This window comes from Phyllostomus hastatus, unplaced genomic scaffold (genome assembly GCF_019186645.2).
Source record: "Phyllostomus hastatus isolate PE091 unplaced genomic scaffold, TTU_PhHast_1.1 phas_contig_2, whole genome shotgun sequence".
Classification (NCBI taxonomy): domain Eukaryota; kingdom Metazoa; phylum Chordata; class Mammalia; order Chiroptera; family Phyllostomidae; genus Phyllostomus; species Phyllostomus hastatus.
In genome coordinates, this window is record NW_025333718.1 from 2,238,225 (window position 1) to 2,258,031 (window position 19,807).

The 19,807-nt window shown below is 35.5% G+C and overlaps 1 protein-coding gene across 3 annotated transcripts in view; it reads left to right on the plus strand.

Annotated features, from left to right (window-relative positions):
* Window positions 1-465: 465 nt before the first annotated feature.
* GCC2 (GRIP and coiled-coil domain containing 2) overlaps window positions 466-19,807 on the plus strand; it is a 92,993-nt gene continuing 73,651 nt past the window's right edge. For 2 of the 3 annotated variants that reach the window (XM_045835190.1, XM_045835192.1), the window contains exons 1-9: window positions 466-645; window positions 1,013-1,069; window positions 1,841-1,925; window positions 3,342-3,409; window positions 6,788-6,892; window positions 8,054-10,522; window positions 11,152-11,224; window positions 14,013-14,113; window positions 14,210-14,308. In XM_045835190.1, the coding sequence (XP_045691146.1) occupies window positions 640-645; window positions 1,013-1,069; window positions 1,841-1,925; window positions 3,342-3,409; window positions 6,788-6,892; window positions 8,054-10,522; window positions 11,152-11,224; window positions 14,013-14,113; window positions 14,210-14,308 (3,063 nt within the window). In that variant the 5' untranslated portion in view covers window positions 466-639. Of the gene's footprint in view, window positions 646-1,012; window positions 1,075-1,840; window positions 1,926-3,341; window positions 3,410-6,787; window positions 6,893-8,053; window positions 10,523-11,151; window positions 11,225-14,012; window positions 14,114-14,209; window positions 14,309-19,807 lie in introns of all 3 variants that reach the window. The other variant, XM_045835191.1, reaches the window with a different exon arrangement.

The following is a 19,807-nucleotide window of genomic DNA, read 5'->3' on the forward strand; positions in this document are numbered from 1 at the left end:
CCAGGACTCAGATGAAAGAAAGAATGCTACAGATTTTTATCTGATTAACTTTTTCCCTGAATTCCAAACCCTTTACCTACACTTTCCTTTTCCTTATAAAAAGGGTGAGTTTAAAATGGAATTTAAGATGATCTGTTAGGGTACACAACCCACCATCTTCTCAGATGGGGCCAGCCATCTGAATATAGGACCCATAAAGATGCAATCTGTCTCTGCTTATTGGGTCTGGTAGGTGACAGGCAGCACAAATGCTGGTTTTTCTGGTTTCAATACCATTACAACTAATACAGCATACCCCTGTGCTAACTGGCTCACTCTCCATGTAGAGGAGGTCCCCCGCTTCTTTCCTCCGTAACTTGGCTGGACAGCGTACGCCTCCCTTCTGCAGCAGGACAAGGCCCCTGCTGGGGGCGGAGCCTGACGGGACAGGAAACTGCCTGAGGCTGCAGGCGGAAGCGGAAGCGCCCCGGCGGTAGCCATGGAGACGCGTGAGACGGTGCTTGGGAAGAATGACCACCTTTGACCTCCTGTTGGGGCCACGTCAGAGGCTGCCACAGACGCAAGTTAGGAGGCGACGTCCCGCTGTGGGCCACCGAGCTGCTGGGCGGTGGACCAAGCGGCTGGAGTGGGCTAGCTGCCATGGAGGTAACGCAGCCGGAAGCAGCAGCGGACTGGGGTTGAGGCCCACCGTCTTTCCGGGGAGTCTTCCAGCACCCGGGTTAGACGCGGGTGCAGGCCTGGTTCATGGCTCAGCAACGTCCCCGCAGCCTCTGGCTGCCCGGTCTCTCCTACCTCCCCCATATTCTGTCCTTCGCCATTACCGGGCCCTGAGAGCCACTTATATACGCTTTGTCCTAGTGACAGACGGTTCCTACCCCCTGTCTCTTTCGAACGTTAAAGGTTTTCTCCACTTGATCACACGGAAGGGTTTTTTATCTTTCAAGGTTCCGCGTTCTACTCAGGATTAGGAAAAGAGTTCTTCTGACTACCTGGATTTGGTTTTGTTTTGCAGGATCGTGTGCAAGATGGGGTGTCTTCAACAGCAACCTCTGGAACCGGGAAATCTAAGGTGAAGTGAGTACTTGACTAGCTGGCTCCCCGAAGAGTGAAAGGGTGATGAATTTGAAAACTTTGACATAGAGAGGGGTGACCTATTTAAAAATAGCCTTTCCCCCTTCTCTCTTATGCAGTGAAGAAAGAGAGAGTTGAATCGGGTAATTTTTATGGTCCTGCAGGGCAGTTTACCATTCAGTAATTCTCAAAGACCGTGATGTATTGCTTGCATATCAAGTTTCAGGCACTTGTGTTAACACTCAGTTACTTCATTTCAGCTTCGTAGTAACCGTGAGATAACTACTATTGTTATCTCAATTTTATAGGTGAGAAAACAACCAAGTTAAGTATTTTCCCTGATTTATTAGCTAAAGCCTAAATGCAATGTGATTCATCTTATTGCTGTAAGAATTATGCTTGCTTACTTGTTTACATGAAGCCAACGACTTTCCTTGGATAGAATGAAATAATCATACAGCTCTAAAGAATTTTAAGTAGAAGTAGTCTCAATTCCCTGCTTTTTCAGCTAAAGAAATTAAAACCTAGATAGTGTCTTAACTTCTGACAAAAATATCTGTAAGAGGATATATGCTATTTTTTACATTTCCTAGTACTTGCTTCACTAATAATTGAAGTTGCGTTTGCTCATTTTTAAAAATGTGGTGTTTGGTTGACATAAAGGTTTATTCAATAGGATTTTTATTTTTTGGCAGATGTGATGTTTATTTTTTGCATTTTAGTAGAAATATGAGTTACAACAAATTGGTAACATCACTATATCTTCCAGCTGGAAACATTGCCCAAGGAAGAACTTATCAAGTTTGCCAAGAAGCAGGTGATGCTAATACAGAAAGCTAATTCAAGATGTACAGGTATTGGATTGAAAATATTTATCTTGACCACAATATCATTTAATCACGGTTAAAAGTTAGTTTTTAAATAATATATTGACTTACTTTGTTTACCAGTGAATCCACTAAAATCTTAGTGTAGTGGAATCTGTTATCATTTAGCATTCTAATTATATGCCTCTGAATTATTAAAGTCAGGGAGGAAGATTTTTAAAAACAACTTGTTAAACACATTTTTTACTTTATTTAGATTGTATAATCCTCTGAATCAAGCATTTTTTTTTATACTAGTCAACTGAAATGTTAGGAGACATAAGGTTGTGAGCCAAAGAAGTAAAAAGAGGCCTAAGTAAAGTAATAAAAGATTTCCATTTCTAGGATTTTTAGTTATATTTATTTGCTGAAGTTGACTGATTACCTATTTAGTTTCCCTTTCTTTATATTCCAAAAGGATGAAGATATTAGTATCCTTTTTAGTATTTATGGGTTAGTGTTTGAATTTCCAGTGACTTAACAGATGTTAACTGCCCATCCTAAAACCCAAGACTTACTTTCTACTTGAAAGGTTAAATTATGTTTTGGAAGGTTGGATCAGTTTGTGATGGAATAATTTATTTGGAAAGGCGTTCTAGGCCCCAGACCTAGACATGACTTGATGAAATAAATGAGGTTAGTTGTTGCTTTAAGATTTTACAATAAGTTGCTTACAGCTCTGGCTGGTTGGCTCAGTTGATTGGAGTATTGTCCCATACCCCAAAAGTGTGTAGATTTGATCCCCGTTCTATGAGAAGCAACCAGTAGATGTTTCTCTTCCACAACAATGTTTCTCTTTTTCACTCTCTCTCCCTTCCTCTCTCTCTCTCTCAAATTAATGAACATGTCCTTAGGTGAGAATTAAATTTTTTTAAAACATGACCCTGGCCATTGTGGCTTAGTTGATTTCAGAGTAGTCCCATAAACCAAAAGGTTATGGGTTCAATTCCCAGTCAGGGCACATGTGAGAAGGCAACTAATTTATTGTTTCTCTCTCCCCCCAATCCCCTCTCTCTAAAAGCACTGGGAAAAAAAAATGTCCTTGAGTAACAATTAGAAAACATTTTTTAATGTTGCTTACAACTGAATATAATGTCTGGTGTTTACTTCAAAATTTAACAGGAGAAAGTGAGTACAAGTCAGGATGAAATAAGACCAACCTCGTAATAATTGCTAAATTGGTGATGTGTACATGCAGACTAATCATACTATTATCTTTTATTTGTTTGGCATTTTCCATAATAAAAAGGAAAATGAAAGGTAATACTGAGTAAAGTTAATATTTTCATAAAATATTTGCTACTTCTTAAATGTATTCTAATTTGTAGTGATGTTTTTAAAAGAATGTACTTACTATTTTAGACAGTTATTCTGAAATGGAATTTTTTTTAAATAATTGTTTAGAATTACAGAAAGAAATTGAAGAACTCAAATCAAATTCTGTTGCTGGAGGAACTGATGAAATTATTAAGGTAATGAAACAGTTGTGAATATTGCCTTAATTTTGATTTATTTACTTAGGGGAAATGTGTAATGATAAATCAAATTTCCTAGAGGGCTGTCAGCCTCCTAGAGTGCTATCTGGCTTTTTGTCCCTGTTTTTTTACTTCCTCTCTGCCCTTGGATAAGTTTTTAATCACTCTGGTTAACTGTAAAAAGAGAGGGTTAAATTCCCTTGAGGTCCCTTCTGTTCTACAATGAGAATTATCCTCTCTCCTTTTCATCCAACACACTCTGTAATTATGGCTGTTGCCTCAGTGTCAGCCCTCCTCTTCCCTCTCCCCCTCAGAAAACCCAGCAATACTCAGGACTTGATGATTTAGAGGCTGACTAATACATACATGTAATCTATAGATGGATAGGTATCTCTGGACATGAATACTGACTCAAATCTCACAGTTGAATTTCTAGCTATTTGGCGACAAAGTCTTTACCCATTACACTTGTCTTCTCAACATGACCAAATCCCCTTCCCTGGACACCACAGGCAGCAGTGTTTTTCAGACCTTTAACAATGAGAGACTATTCAGCCTTCCTGTCTCCTTTATCATCTGCATATGTTATTCAGTCACCAGAGATCTGTTTTCTCAAGGTAATGCTGCAATTTATCCTCATCTCTATTCCTCAGCTCTCTGTGAAATACCTCATGTCATGTATGATTTACTTTAATATTAAACCCCAGCTAGGCTTTCTTTCTCTTTTTCTCTCTTATATCCAATTACCAGATCACAGAATATTAATTTTGTTTCATTATTCTGGTTAAGAACCTGAGTTGCCTATTCTCACCTGCCCTTAATTCTAACTAAATGCTTTTTTCCTTCTCCCACTTAGCCTAATCTTATTGAAAGTTTCTTTTGCTTCTCAGAGCTCTGCAATAATTTTTTTCTTGCTTGTTCATATTTATAATTTTAGTTTTGTGATTTGTTCTTTTATTATATATTATCTTACACTCTTATCAGGTGCCTCTAAACTTATGACATTGGACTATTGAAGGACTCAGGAAGTTACTACAGGGGATCTCAAATCCCTGTGCATATCATGCAATATCATTTTGTTCTTTTTTTTTTAGCTGAAATAGTACATGAAGCATGAATGGTGTGCACAAATACCATTTGGATTCATAATGAATTGATTTATTTAAGCATTACTGAATTCATAGTTTTCTTTGCTTATTGGGTCATTATGTATTTTCTTGATCAGCTGTAGCCAAAGTACAACTACATGATATTTAACTAAATACTGACTCTGGAGCCAGATTTCCTGTCAGATCTTCAGAACCTTGCTCTGCCTCTTACCAGTCATGTGATCAGGGCTAAGTTTCTTCATTCTCTGTGACTCAGTTCTTTCATCTCTATAGTAGAGAGAACAATTCCTGCTTTTACCTTAGCTGATGTGGCTCTGTTGGTTGGAGTGTTGTCCTGTAAATTGAAAGGTCACAGGTTTGATTCCTGGTCGGGGCCCATGCCTAGGTTGTGGGTTCAATCCCCAGTCAGGGCACGTGGGAAGGGATAACCAATCAATGTTTCTCTCTAAAAACAATAAAGAAATGCCCTTAGGTGAGGATAAAAAAATAAATAAAAAATAACTAATAATAATTACTACTTTTCATAGGGTTGTTTTGAGTATTATGAGCAAGTACATGTATAGCACTTAGAGTCTGTCACATAAGTGCTCAATAAGTGTTCATTATTACTGTTATTACCATATATTTGTGGGGATATTTTATACACATGCCTATGTACACATTTGTGTGCAACACAAGTAACATGAACACATACACACACACCAGAAGGAAGCTTTTGTGTTTGAAAAGAAAACCACAAATTTTAATTTTACATCAGTTAACTCTTAGCTCTTAAAATACTTTTCATACAAATCCATTTCAGAATATATCAATATCTATCTGCCCTTTCTTATTAATCAGTGTATTCTCCCATTCTGTCAAAACTAAATATGAGATTAGAAAATTTCTCTTCAGTTAGCCAACTTCACCTTTCAGATTATTAGTTTAATATTAATGCCTATTATCCTAACCACTCAAGCCTCAGAAAGTAATGGTTTGGTAAATTTAAATGAGAATTATATCTTTGATTTCCAGTTCTAATGAGAAAATTACTTTGGGGGGTGATTGGGGAAAGTGTACATCAGTTATTCAAGTTATAAATTAGTTTTCTATTCTAGAAAAATCATGTATAACTTAATATAGAACTAAACTTTCTGCATCTGTTTATTTTTTAAAACAACAAAGTTTTTCTTTATTATTTCACATAAGTTCATTGGTAGGCAATTCAAGGGGATGGTAGGCTAATGTTTACTTAGGATTTTAACATTCATCCAGATTTTAACATGAAGGATTAAGTTTATATTGTGATGAAATGGAACTATGGTTTTCCTATCTGTGAAGTCCTTGGGTATGGGAACCAAGTTATCCTAATTTTGTACAATAACTTGGAAATTCTTCTTGCTTTTAATTTTGTCTGACAAGTTCACATGTAATTGGGATAATCTGTTCTTTTAAAATTGGACGCAACTCATGAGGAAAACTATTTCTATTTTCTTTGGTGGACAATTTTAAATAAATGGTTTGATTTTTAAGTAGATATAGTGTTAATTATGCATTTTAATTATTTTTCTTGAGTTAGTAAAGCTATATTTTTCTAGACATTTTTATTCCAGTTTTCAATATTATTGCCAAATAATTGTTCATAATTCTCTCTTTGTTTAAGTTCTGATTTATATGTAGATATTTTTCCCTTTTTATTCATAACATTTTTGTTACTTCAGTATTCCCTTGATCAGTCTTGCTGGAGGTTGTCTGCTTTGTTAGCTTTTTTAAAAAGAAATGACCCTTAAATTGTTAATCTTCATTTTATTAACTTCCTTTCTTATTTAAGTTCTGCAGAGAATAAACCTATCTCTGAGGGAGACAGGACATGGATAAATTTCTTACCTATTATTTTAACTACTCCTTCTTCATATCGTCACCCAATCCCCACTTTTTGCACCAAGTACCTTCTTCAACAATATCTGGAGCTTCCAGTTCCTGAGCATGTACTTCTTTAAAGAGTATTTCTGGTTTCTCCCAAGTGTTTCTCTGTGAAGGCCCTTAGGTTGTAGCTTTCTTTCTCTCTCTCTTTCCGTTTCTCCTCTTTCACTTTCAGTTTTCCAAAAATATGTTGAAATTTCTCATATCTTCATATCTTTTCTCCCTTCTCTTTGTTCCTATCAATATAACTTCTTAAATCTGTTATTCTTACTTTAGTGTTTTTTGGGAAAGATGAGATAAATATGTATATGGTAAATGCACCATTTTTAACCTCAGGCAAACAAATAATCTTGTTTCAAAATAGGCACTGACTGAACGTCTAAATACTATTCTTCTGGAAAAAGCAGAGACTGAACAACATTGTCTTTCTCTGAAGAAGGAAAATATTAAAATGAAGCAACAGTTCGAGGTAAGGCAATATTTTAATTTTTTATTAACTTATATAGTGTGGTCATGAGTTTTAGACTTAAGACCTTAAAAAGCATCTGATCTGATTTTAACAATTTACAAACAAGGAAACAAATTTATATTTAAAAAGAAAAATAACTGAAATCACTCAGCAACAGAGACAGAGCTAACATTTCTTTGTTGCATTGTTTAATCTTCCTTGTTGCTAATGTCCTTCTTTGATAAAAATGAAATAAAAGCATTTCTTATATGAAAAAGTATTTATTAGGCCTGGTTGGTGTAGCTCAGTGGGTTGAGTGTGGGCTGTGAACCAAAGGGTTGCTGGTTTAATGCCCAGTCAGGGTACATGCCTGGGTTGTGGGCCAGGTCCCCAGTGGGGGCCATGTGAGAGACAACCACACACTGTTGTTTCTCTCCCTCTGTTACTCGTTCCCATCCCTTCTCTCTAAAAATAAATAATTAAAATCTTTCTTAGAAAAGTATTTATTTAAGTAGGTTGATTCTCACAAACACTCTAAATAGTATTATCCACCCAGTTCTAGGATATTCAGTTGCCTCATAGGTCTGGGCAAATTTCTCCAAGAAATCTTCTATTAATCTACTCAGGAGATGGTCATTAAAGCCTTGTGACTTAAAACAACCTACCTAATTTGTCCTTTTAAAAGAAAATTCAGAAATTTCTGCCCTGGCCTGATGGCTCAGTTGTTTTGAGTATTGTTCTAATACACCAAGGTTGTGGGTTCAATTTCTGCTCAGGCACACAAGAGTCAGCCAGTGAATGCATAAATGAGTGGAACAACAAATTGATGTCTCTCTCTCTCTCTCTTTCTCTTCCTCCATCCTTCCTTCTCTTTCTCTCTCATTCTTTCTTTCTTTCCTTCCCTCTCTCCTTCCCCCCATCTTCCTTCCTCTCTCTCTCAAATAAATTAAAAAAAAAGAGAGAGAAATTTCCTATTACAACATTAGTACTGCTGATATATATTGTCATACTTAAGGTAGTCAGAGCCTAAGTAGAATTCTTTGAATATCAGTACCCTATTTCTCTGTGTACCTTTCTGCTCATTTCCCTTTCTCTCTAGCTAGCTTGTGGCTAATACTTTTCATGAGGGTTGTGGTTTCTTTAGTCTTAATTAAATAATTTTTGTGCTTATTTTTATAATAGGATTCTGTAACTAAGATGGAAGATATGCACAAGGAGTTTGAACAATCACAAAGAAACTATATGAAGCAAATGGAAAATTTGAAAAATGAATTAATGGCAGTACATTTCAAACACAATGAAGATAAAACTAGATTGCAAAAGGAATTGGAAGAAGCAAAAAAACAATTAGAGTTTTCAGAACAACTTAAATTTCAGAGTAACTATGAAGATAATGTTAAAAAACAACAAGAGGTTCAGAAAATTAGGCCAGCCTATGAGGAGCAAATTTTATATCTGCAAAAGCAATTAGAAGCTGCCACAAATGAAAAGGAGCAAGAAATTACTCATCTCCAAAATGTCATTGAGTCTAATTCTCAGCATTACCAAAAAGATATTAATAGTTTGCAAGAAGAACTTCTGCAGTTGAAAGCCGCATACCAAGAAGAGGTGAAAGAATTAATGTGCCAAATTTCAGCCTCTGCTGAAGAACATAAACCAGAAGAAAATAATTTAAACCGGCTAAAGGAGAACTTAGTTAAACAATGTGAGGCAAGTGAGAAGAACATGCAGGAGAAATATGAATGTGAAATAGAAAATTTAGGGAAAGCCTCAAATGCAAACCAAGAAAATCAGATATGTTCTTTGCTCTTACAGGAAGATACTTTTGTAGAACAAATAGTAAATGAAAAAGTCAAATACTTAGAAAAGACCTTAAAAGAACTAGAGTCTCAACATAATATCTTAAAAGATGAGGTAATTTATATGAATAATCTTAAATTAAAACTTGAAATTGATGCCCAGCATATAAAGGATGAGTTTTTTCATGAACGGGAAGACTTAGAATTTAAAATTAATGAATTATTACTAGCTAAAGAAGATCAGGGCTGTGAAATCGAAAAATTAAAATCTGAGTTAGAAGATTCAAATAAACAATTTTGCTATACTGTAGAACAGCATAACAAAGAAGTACAGAGTCTTCAGGAACAACATCAAAAAGAAATATCAGAATTACATGAGACATTTTTGTCAGATTCAGAAAAAGAAAAATTAACATTAATGTTTGAAATACAGTGTCTTAAGGAGCAGTGTGAAAACCTACAGCAAGAAAAGCAAGAAGCAGTATTAAATTATGAGAGTTTGCAAGAGATTATGGAAATTTTACAAACAGAACTAGGAGAATCTGCTGGAAAAATAAGTCAAGAATTTGAATCCATGAAGCAACAGCAAGCATCTGATGTTAATGAACTTCAGCAGAAGCTCAGAACTGCTTTTAAGGAAAAAGATGCTCTTCTTGAAACTGTGAATCATCTCCAAAGAGAAAATGAGAAGTTATTATCACAAAAAGAACTTGTACCAGAACTTGAAAATGCCACAAAAAATCTTCAAGAAAAGAATGAAGTGTATTTAGTTAGTCTTAGTCAGAGAGAGTCCATGTTACAAGAATTTGAAGCAAAGATAAGTTCTTTTACTGAAGAAAAAGATGATTTCATAAGTAAAATAAAAAAGTCTCATGAAGAGACGGATGATCTCCACATAAAATGTGAGAAGGAAAAAAGATTAATTATAGAGCTTAGGGAGAAATTGCAGCAAACTACCCAGTACAACAGTGAGCTAGAACATAAGGTAAATGAATTGACAGGAAGGCTAGAAGAAACTTTAAAAGAAAATAATCAAAATAACCAAAAGCTAGAAAACCTTTTGGTTCAATTGAAAACTCTCTCTGAAGACCAGGAATCATTGTCATCTGAAGTAAAGTCTCTTTATGAGGAAAACAATAGACTAAATTCAGAAAAGAATCAGTTGAGTAGGGATTTAGAGGCTTTCCTATCTCAAAAAGAAGGACATTTTATGCTTAAAGAACATATTTCTGAATTAGAAAAGAAACTTCAGTTAACACTTGAAGAGCGAGATAATATAAGTAAACAGTTTGAAAGTGAGCAAGTTCAGAAGTTATTTGTCATAACACAGTTGTATGGTTTTCTTAAACAAATGGAGTCAGAAGTTTCAGAAGAAAATGAAGAGCAAGATGTTGCAAATGTCCTACAAGCCATAGGTAAATCCTTAGCTAAAATAAATGAGGAAAAACACAACTTTCTATTTCAATATGATAAAAAGGTAGTAGAGTTAGAAAAAAATATTAAATGCCTTCAAGAGGTGAATATAGTTCAATGTGAGGAATTTAGGTCTTTACTAAGAGATTGTGAACAAGAGAAAGTTCTCTTAAAGAAAGAGTTAGAAGAAATCCAATCAGCAAAAGAGGCCCTGCAGTTTGATTTTCTAGAAATGAAGAATGATAATGAAAAAACAATGCTTGAAAATAAGAATCTTTCAATTCAAGTTGAAGAAATATCGAAAAATTTATGGAGCAAAATTGAAATCCATAATGAAAAAGAAAAATCTTTTATAAAGGAACTTGATAACCTAAGGGTAGCACTAGAACAAAAAGAATCCGAATTGCAAGATGTGAAAGCAGAGTTGATATTATTAAAGGTACTATTAACTTGAATTTATTGATTTAAATAAATTCTTAGTTATAAACTCACATTTTGAAGTCAAATAAATTTTTAATATTTAAGAGCAAATGAGAAATTTCTGAAAAACTGCATTAAACATTCCCATATTACGTGTTCTGTTATCACATTAATAGCTTTTTGGTTTGAGATCATTTTAGAATTATGGTCTTGGATAAAATTAAATGATAAGGGGTTAAATGTCTTGGTTAACATTGTATAACTTAGTCAACAGCAAAACTGCAAATAAACATGAAACATTTGAATTTCCTATGCGATGTACATAATACCTTAAAGAGCACTATTGAACAAAATAGGAGGCAATAGTGGTAATTAGCTAAAATTTTAGATATTTCTTAAAATTTGTGACAGTATGATTAATCAGCTAATCTTTTCCTTATGTATTTGATATGCTGGATTTATCTTGGCTTTGGACATTACGGTGAATGTTATATGTATAAGTCAATATTTGGTTTCAAGGGAAGAAAAAGATGGTTCACAAAATTGCTTTTTGTATGAATGCTTTCATTATTTTCTCATGCTTAATGTTACAATCAGTTTATCACCAGAAATGAAATTATTCTGTTTTTCCCCCCCTGTAAAATCTAGGATTGCTTAGAGAAATCACCTTTGGTAGAAAATGATCAACCACCTTTGGTAAAAGAACTAGCAGAAAAAATAGGTAAGCAGTTTTGCATATGTTGTCACAATTACACAGATTCTTAGTGTTAAAATAGATTGGGAAATATAATAGCAAGTTAATGAGTCTTTAAATAGTAATAATAGCTCTCTCTTCCCAATTTCCCCATTCTTGCCTCTCTGCCATCTGTTTGCTTGCCTTTCAAAACTGTCACTTTCTTTTTAATCCAAGCAAAGGATCGATGTGGTTTTATGTATAAATAGTTCTATGATTGTTTTGTATATTTTACTTAGCACACTATTTGAATGCCCCGCTACCTAGGCACTAGTAATAGAAAGGTGATTAGGCCCTGGCTGGTGTAGCTCAGTGGATTGAGCATAAGCCTGCAAACCAAGGAGTTGCTGGTTTGATTCCCAGTCTAGGGTACATGCCTGGGTTGCAGGTCTGGTCTCCGGTAAGGGGCATGTAAGAGGCAACCACACGTTGATCTTTGTTTCCCTTTCTTCCCCCTTTCCTTCCCCTCCCTCTAAAAATAAATAAAATCTTTTAAAAATTAAAAAGAGAAAAAGAATGGTGATTAGGATACAGACCACATCTTCAAAGAGCTTAGTGCCAGAAGGGGCTGTTATTACAGTAGTTTGATGTGTGCACATGGTATAGGGTTGGCAGTACAAAAAGTAACTGCCTGTTTTAAGTTAGTAAAACACCACAGAATAGGCTGTGCTTTTCTTGTGTCTTGAATGAAAAATTTGTCATAAGAAGAAAGGGATTCTAGCAAGAGACAACAGCAGGTACTTGTATGTTAATGTATATAACATCAAGTCCATAAGAGGAAGAACCTGGAGAGACAGGAGTCTGAGCATAGAAGCACCAGTCCAATGCAGAGAGTTGGGACTTTATTTTATCCATTTATTTTTCATAGTAACATTATGGGGTTGCTCCTTTGAAGATGAAGAAACAAATACTTAGCATTATGTAATGTTTCCATAATTCCTGGGAGAAAGTAGTTGAAAGAGTTTAGAATGACTCCCAATTTTCTGTAATGGATGATTGGGGCAAGTCAGGTTAGGGAGATTATATGCTCATGCTCAGTTTTAAATAAATTAAGTGTAAGTACCGACACAAGTGGAGATGTCAAACAGACTGTTAAATATGCAAATCTGCAATTGAGAGAGCTAGCTCAGAGATAAAAAGTTATAATCAACATAATAGTTAGCATTAAAAGCCATGAGATTGAGATCACCAAGGAAATGAGTGTAGAAGTAAAAGGTGGGGGAGGCGGGGACCAGACACAGTTCTCCATTATTTAAAATCAGAAAGATAGAAACAGCAAAAGAGATGGAGAAGGATCAGTCAGTCAGGTAGAAAGACAGCACAAAAAGTCTTGGAAGCCAAGGCAAATAAAGTACAAGTGAAGGAAGTGTTTCAAGAGGGTAAAATATTTAACCATGGTGAATGCTGTGATAGATCAAATAACATTGGTACAAAGAACTGACCATTGGATTAAGCAATGTAGATGTTATTGATAACTTGATGGTAACAGTACCCATGATGTGCCAAAGCCAGAACCTGACTAAAGTGAGTTCAAGAAGCAAATGGAGAAAGAAATTTGAAAGCATGTATAAACAACTCTTAAAAGGAGTTTTGCTATAAAAGAAAGAATAGATGGAACAATATCAAGAAGGGAAATGTGGTGGTTTGCCTTTTTGTGTGTGTGTGTATGATGTTTCACCTATCCTGTCGTGACCTCTCTGCAACCCACTTAGGCTGCTTCTATTATTTATTCCTGACCTTGGTCTCTTGATGATATTTTTCTTGTTGTATGTTTATAAATTGTAAAAAACTAATAGAGAAGGAGAAATGCTGCAACCAAAAAGGAGATGGGAAGAATTGCTGCACTGATGCCTGAATAGGTGAGAAGATGAAATGCAGAATTGAAACAGTTGTCCTGTGCTATACACACACATAGATGGTTTATCTGCAGCAGCCAGAGAAAGTGTGTAGGGGGACAGGTGCAGCTAGATTAATGAGTAGGGACGTAACTTCAAATCATAACTGAAGTTAAGCAATGATACCCTCAAGAAGTAACCTGAAATAGTGCAGATTAAATGGGAAAGATGGCTAAAGCTGTTAATGGGAGAGGTCAAGATTGGACCCATAGAACACGTTACAGGTTTAATCATAAAAATAAGAGCCACCAACCAAGAGGAGTGTGCCTAGGGAGCATAAATACATCACTTCATCTGGTATCTCTTCTACTTGATCCTTTTTTTCAAATTACCTCCTAAAATCCTGGCATGCTTGTTTTTCAAGGGGGTCTTCTTAGGTTAAAAATGTCCCAAAAGCCTCTCCAATTCCTAGATACAAAGTGGAGAAAAAAAGGGAAAAAAAGGACTATTTCAAAGGATTGAATAAAGTGGAGATTTTTCACATTGTTTGCCTCACTTAGGTAATGAATAATTAGGCTTTCACTTAATAAAAATAGGTATTGCCCTGTCCCAGTAACTCCATTGGCTAGAGCGTCATCCAGATACACCAAGGTTGTGAGTTCAATCGAGTTGGGTCACTTGGAAGAGTCAGTCAACAAGTGCATAAATAAGTGGAACAACAAATGTTTTTCTCTCTCCCTTCTCTCTCTCTAAAATTAACACATACCATTTTTTAAATAGATATTAATGTTTTGGGTACTTATTTTATTACTTTTAATTTCAAATTGCAGATTTCGTGTTCCAGATTAAAGATCAATTTCTAAGGCTAAAATAAATAATTTGAATATTTCCCTTTTTTCCTTTTGAGTTCATAATATAACCTATTCATTTTATGTTTTTAGAATATCTAGAAAAAGAATCCAAAGAGAAAGAGGAGAAAATAAATAAGATAAAACTAGTTGCTGTGAAAGCAAAGAAAGAACTAGATTCCAGCAGAAGAGAGGTAAAGTGACTTAAAAATGCAAGATTAAAGAATGTTACATTTTAGAAAATCAAGTTTTCCAGTTCATAAAAACTCTCTTTTATATATTTAAAATAGGCCCAGACTCTAAAGGAAGAACTCAAATCTGTTCAATCAGAAAAGGATCAGTTGTCTACTTCCATGAGAGATCTCATTCAAGATGCAGAAAACTATAAGGTAAAAGTTATTTTAATAATGAATTACATTTGTGACCTCTAAGTTAGGAAATATCCTAGAAACATGAAACTTTTGTGCATAACACAGTTAGTTACCTTTGGTTTTTTAGGAAATAGTTTTTACTATGTTTTTATATGACATACCATTTTAGTGTCAATATTTTAAATAGCTAAGCTTTAAATAGTGCCTTGTTTTTAAAAATAAAATTGGGGATTTCATAATAAAATTAGTAACAATAAAACATGGCTATTATTACTATTATTATTTAATAGTGTTCTGGCCAAATTAATAAACCTGAAGCTTAAACAACAGGCTTGACAGGAAGATGAAAGCATTATTACTTGGAGGTAAAATGCCTGTCTACCTAAATAACCTGAGACTCTTATAAAAAATACAAGAATTAAAAACGAGAGTACCACAAAATTACTGAATGCAATATAAATACCATTGTATTTACCTATTTATTCAGCAAATATCTTTACATCTGGGTTGTATTCTGAGTACTGGGGAGATGGTGGTCAACCAAATAGACTAAGTTACTGCCCTCTTAGGATCTACATTCCAATGGTGATAACAGACAAGGAGACAAAAATATAAGATACAAACTATATAGAAAAGTAAAGGTAGATAGGGAGAAGAGAGGCAGCCATAATCAAGTGGGATTTGATTAAAAGAAGAAAACCCCATAATAGCCGAAAATAAGATTTTGGGAAGAGCTTTAATGAAAAAATTTGGTACTAAATGAAGAAAACTGAAGAACATACAGGGTCCAGCACAAATAATACCCTTTTTTTAATTATAAAATCATGAGCATGTAATTCTGTAACATAACAATATTGCACTCAAGCACACTATGTGACATTTTAGGTGAAATGTTCAAATTAAAACTATAAATTATTATCTCCATATTATTGCCCTACCAACCACACTCAAGCAGGCATTATTTCTGCCAGATTCTGTATATAGGATGACTGAATATTATTTGAAATATGAGTTCTCAGTTTGGTTTATAAATTGTAAAACAATTTCACTAAAAATTCTAGGGTTTTTTGGTAGGGTGATCTTGACAAGCTAGTGAGGAGTGAAAAATGACATCTTGCTCTAGCAGACAAAATTTATTATAAAACTACAATAATGTGATATAGTTCTTATATAAAAATAAAACATTAACAGAAAACATAGAGACTTATGCATAACAACAAACACTTGCAGGACAGGCTTTTCTACACACTTTACATATCTTATAGCACTTAATTGTCCAAACAACCCCCAAAAGTATGTATGTTATTAACATTGCCAGTTCAGAAGTGATGAATCTGAGGTACAATGAGATTAGGGACTCAATGAGGTCACAGAACAGGTAACATAGCAGAGCTGGGGTTGGATTCAGACAGTCCAATTTTAAATCTGTCCTTTCACCATATAAGCTCTACTACCCCAGTGAGATTTAAAAACACAGAAACCAATGAAGAAGGAGTTAGAAAACTATTTCAGAAATATCTGCTTAGATTTTTACTTAATTTCATACACCAAAATAAATTCTAGATGAGTTAAAGAGTATTATCAAAATAAAAGTGATTTTTTAAAATCTAGAATAAAATACTGGATCACTAGACTTCTGAATATGAAATACTTTTCTAAACTTAAAAACAAAGTTACAAAGGAAAAGATACTGAACTATACAAAATATAAGATTAACCTGAAAATATGATAAGGGATTAGTATCCTTAATATATACAGGTATCTCATAAATCCATTTTTTAAACACACTTATTTGAAATTTACATATGGACTTATTTATCTTCTATGAGCTATTAGGAGCTTGATTCTATACATACCAAATTATTAATTTTCTCCAGAGTAGATCAGGTATGCCAATATATTTAAAATGTAGATTTCAAAAGACTGAAAACAGGAAGAATGAATACTTAGTAACTGGGAGACAAGTATGAAAGGTATAACATGCATAATGCCATAAGGAGAGAAAAGAAAAGAACACAAGAAATATTGCATATGGTAATGACTAAGTTTTCTCAAATTAACATTAGATACCAAACCACAGATCCAGGAAGCTAGGGAACACCAAGCGTGATAAACACCAAAAAAATTTACACCTAGGCATATAATTTGTAAACATTAGAACATCAAAGATTTTAAAAATCCTGAAAAAGGCCATAAGAGGAAAAACACCTTACTTGTAAGAATTGCATCCAACTTCTGGTCAAGATGGCAGCCTAGGTAAATGCGGTACTCAAATCTTTCCACAACCACATTAAAATTATAACTAAATTACAGAACAGCCATCATTCAGAACCACCTGAAATCTGGCTGAATTGAAGTCCTACAACTGGAGAATTAAAGGAGCAGCTACATCAACACTGGTAGGAGGGGTGGAGACATGGAATCAGCTAGTCCCTCACCCACATGTGGTGGATAAAAATTGGGAGGGATATCTCAGCTGTGGAGGTCCACCCAAGGATCAAAGGGTTCCAGTACCAAACTTGTTCCCCCAGCCCAGAGTCAGAGTTCCATTGCTAGAAGAGAATTCCTCATAATTTAGAGAAGTCCCAATAATTTCTGACTATTAAAACCATCATGGATTGAGGCTGAGTGAGACAGAGACTTTTGGGGTCCAAGGCATTTTCTCTTAAAGGGCCTGCATGCAGACTTACTCAGACTCACTTGCTCTGAACTCCAATGCTAGGGCAGTAGGTCCAGAGACATCAGAAAGATACAGGAGGAAGTGAATAGCCTACCATCAAGGTGAGAGCAGGGGGCCAGCCTTCTCCCAGATAGAAGTGCTGGCAGAGGCCATTATTCCTTTGATGAGACCCTCTGCACCATAGAGCAGGTAGGCGGGCTCCATATCAAGATTCCATCAACCTAGCTCACACTGCCCTGCCCTAGTGGTTCCCTGAAGCCCTGCCCCACCCAACTTTTGGACCCATCCAAATGGTTTCCAGTTGCTTTTCCATAAGAATGGCTTGTCTTGGCTCAGGCTTCAGATTTTCCTAAAATCTCTCAAAACACACAGCATCCGGCTGTAGCGTGCCCAACCCTGGTACTAGCAGCAGCCAGCCTTGGTTCATAGCTTGCCCTCACCTGGGCACCTCCAAGCCCAGCAGAAGTAGTAGTCATCTGCAGATCACTTTGTAGCTTATATTGGGTGGCCCTGGGCAGAGCACAGGTGGGGGCTGACTTTGGCCTGCACCTCCTGAGAGTCCCCAGAACCAGTGCACCGAGTTGACAGCTTCAGATCACATTGAAGAACGATTAGCCAAACACCTTCCCCTGCACCTATACATTCAAGGGGTAGATTCAGCAGGCACCAGAGCCATGCTGAAATAAGTCCTGCTCTGTGGGATGGTGGTCCACCTGAGGCAACATCAAGCATACCAGCATTCACATCATGGGGGTGCCAGAAGGAGAAGGGAAAGGGCAAGAAATTGAAAATCTGTTTGGGAAAATGACAGAAGACATTCTTAACTTGGTGAAGAAAATAGACATATAAGTACAGGAAGCATAGAGAGTCCCAAACAAAGTGAGCACAACAGGCCCACACTAAGACAAACCATAATTAAAATGCCAAAGGTTAGAGACAGTCTTATAAGCAGCAAGAGAAAAGCAGTTAGTTACCTACAAGGGAGTTTCCATAAGACTGTCAGCTTATTTCTCAACAAAAATTTTGCATGCTGGAAGGGATTGGCAAAAATTATTCAAGTAATGAAAAGCAAGGACCTAGAACCAAGATTACCTACCCAGCAAAGCTATCGTTCAAAATCAAATGACAGATAAAGAGCTTCCCAGACAAGAAAAAGCTAAAGTTCATCACCACCAAACCAGTATAGATGACAGATAGATAGATAGATATAGATAGATCTCTTCTTTAACAAGAAGAAAAAAGATTAAAATATGAACAATAAAAACAATCAACAATTGAACCTATAAACCAAAATAAAGAAGCAGGACAGAAACAGATTCATAGTGACAGAGAACATCTGACAGTTACCAGATTGGAGAGAGTTGGGAGGATGGGTGAAAAAGGTGAATGGATTAAGAAGTACGTATTTGTTGTTACAGAATAGTCATACAGATGTAAAGTACAGTATAGGTAGTATAATCAATAATATTCTAATAACTATGCATGGTGTCAGATGGGTGTGTGATTTATCAGGTTGATCACTTAGTAAGTTATATAATGTCTAATCACTGGAGTTTACACCTGATACTAATAATGTGTGTCAACTATAATTGAAAAATTTTTTAAATGATTAAAAATAAATTTAAATAAAGAATTACATGTAACTTCTCAGAAACCATACAAGAAATGAGTGTGGAATGAAATACTTACATTGTTGAGAGAAATATATTCATTAACTAGACTTCTGTGCCCTGTAAAACTCTCCTTCAAAATGTGACGTAGAAATAAAGACTTTATCAGATAAAAATTGAGGGGATTAGTTGACATGCCTTTCAACAATTATTAAAAGTTCTTTAGAAAGAAGGAAAATGGTACATGTCAGACCCCAATAGGCATATTGAAGAAGAACAGAGTGGGAGAATTAACACTATATAATTTTGAGACTTTCTATAAAGAAAGCCACAACAATCAATTGTGGTATTGCTGAAAGAATAGACAGATATATGAAACAGAACAGAAAGCCTAAAAACGGACCTATATACATATAGTCAACAGATCTCTGGCAATGGACCAAAGATAATCTTCAACAAATGGTGCTGGAACAAGTAAACATCCACATGCAAGAAAAAAAAAGAAAGGGAGAAAGGGAGCGGGAGAGAGAGAGAAGAAAGAAATGAAAGAAAGAAAGAAAATGAATCTTGCCCTGGTTGAGTAGCTCATTTGGTTAGAGCATTGCCCTGATACACCAAGGTTGCAGGTTCCATCTCTGGTCAGGGCACATAAAAAAAGCAACCTGTGAATACGTCAATAAGTGAGATAGCAAATCAATGCCCCTCCCCTCCCCCTCCCTCCCCTCCCTCCCCCTCCCCTCCCCCTCCCCCTCCCCTCCCCCTCCCCTCCCTTCCCCCCTCCCCTCCTCTCCTCCTCTTTCCCTCTCTCCCTTCCTTTCCCTCTTCCTCTCTCTCTAAATGAATAAATTTTTAGAAAGTCGATAAATAAATTTATTAAAATAAATCTAGACATTAAACCCCACAAAAATTAACTCAAAATGGATCAGAGAGCTAAATATAAAACAATGCTATTAATCTCCTAGAAGATAACAGGAAAAAACCTAGATGATTTGGGGTATAGCAATGGCTTTTAAGATAGATCACTGAAGGCATGGCCCATGAAGGAATTGATAAGCTATACTTAATTAAAAATTTACTATGCTAAAGATAATGTCAAAAGTATAAGAAGATAAGCCACAGAGCAGAAGAAAATACTTGCAGAGGACGTATTTGACAAAGGACTGTTATCCAACATATACAAAGAACTATTAAAACTCAACAATAAGAAAACAAAAAAAACCCTGATTT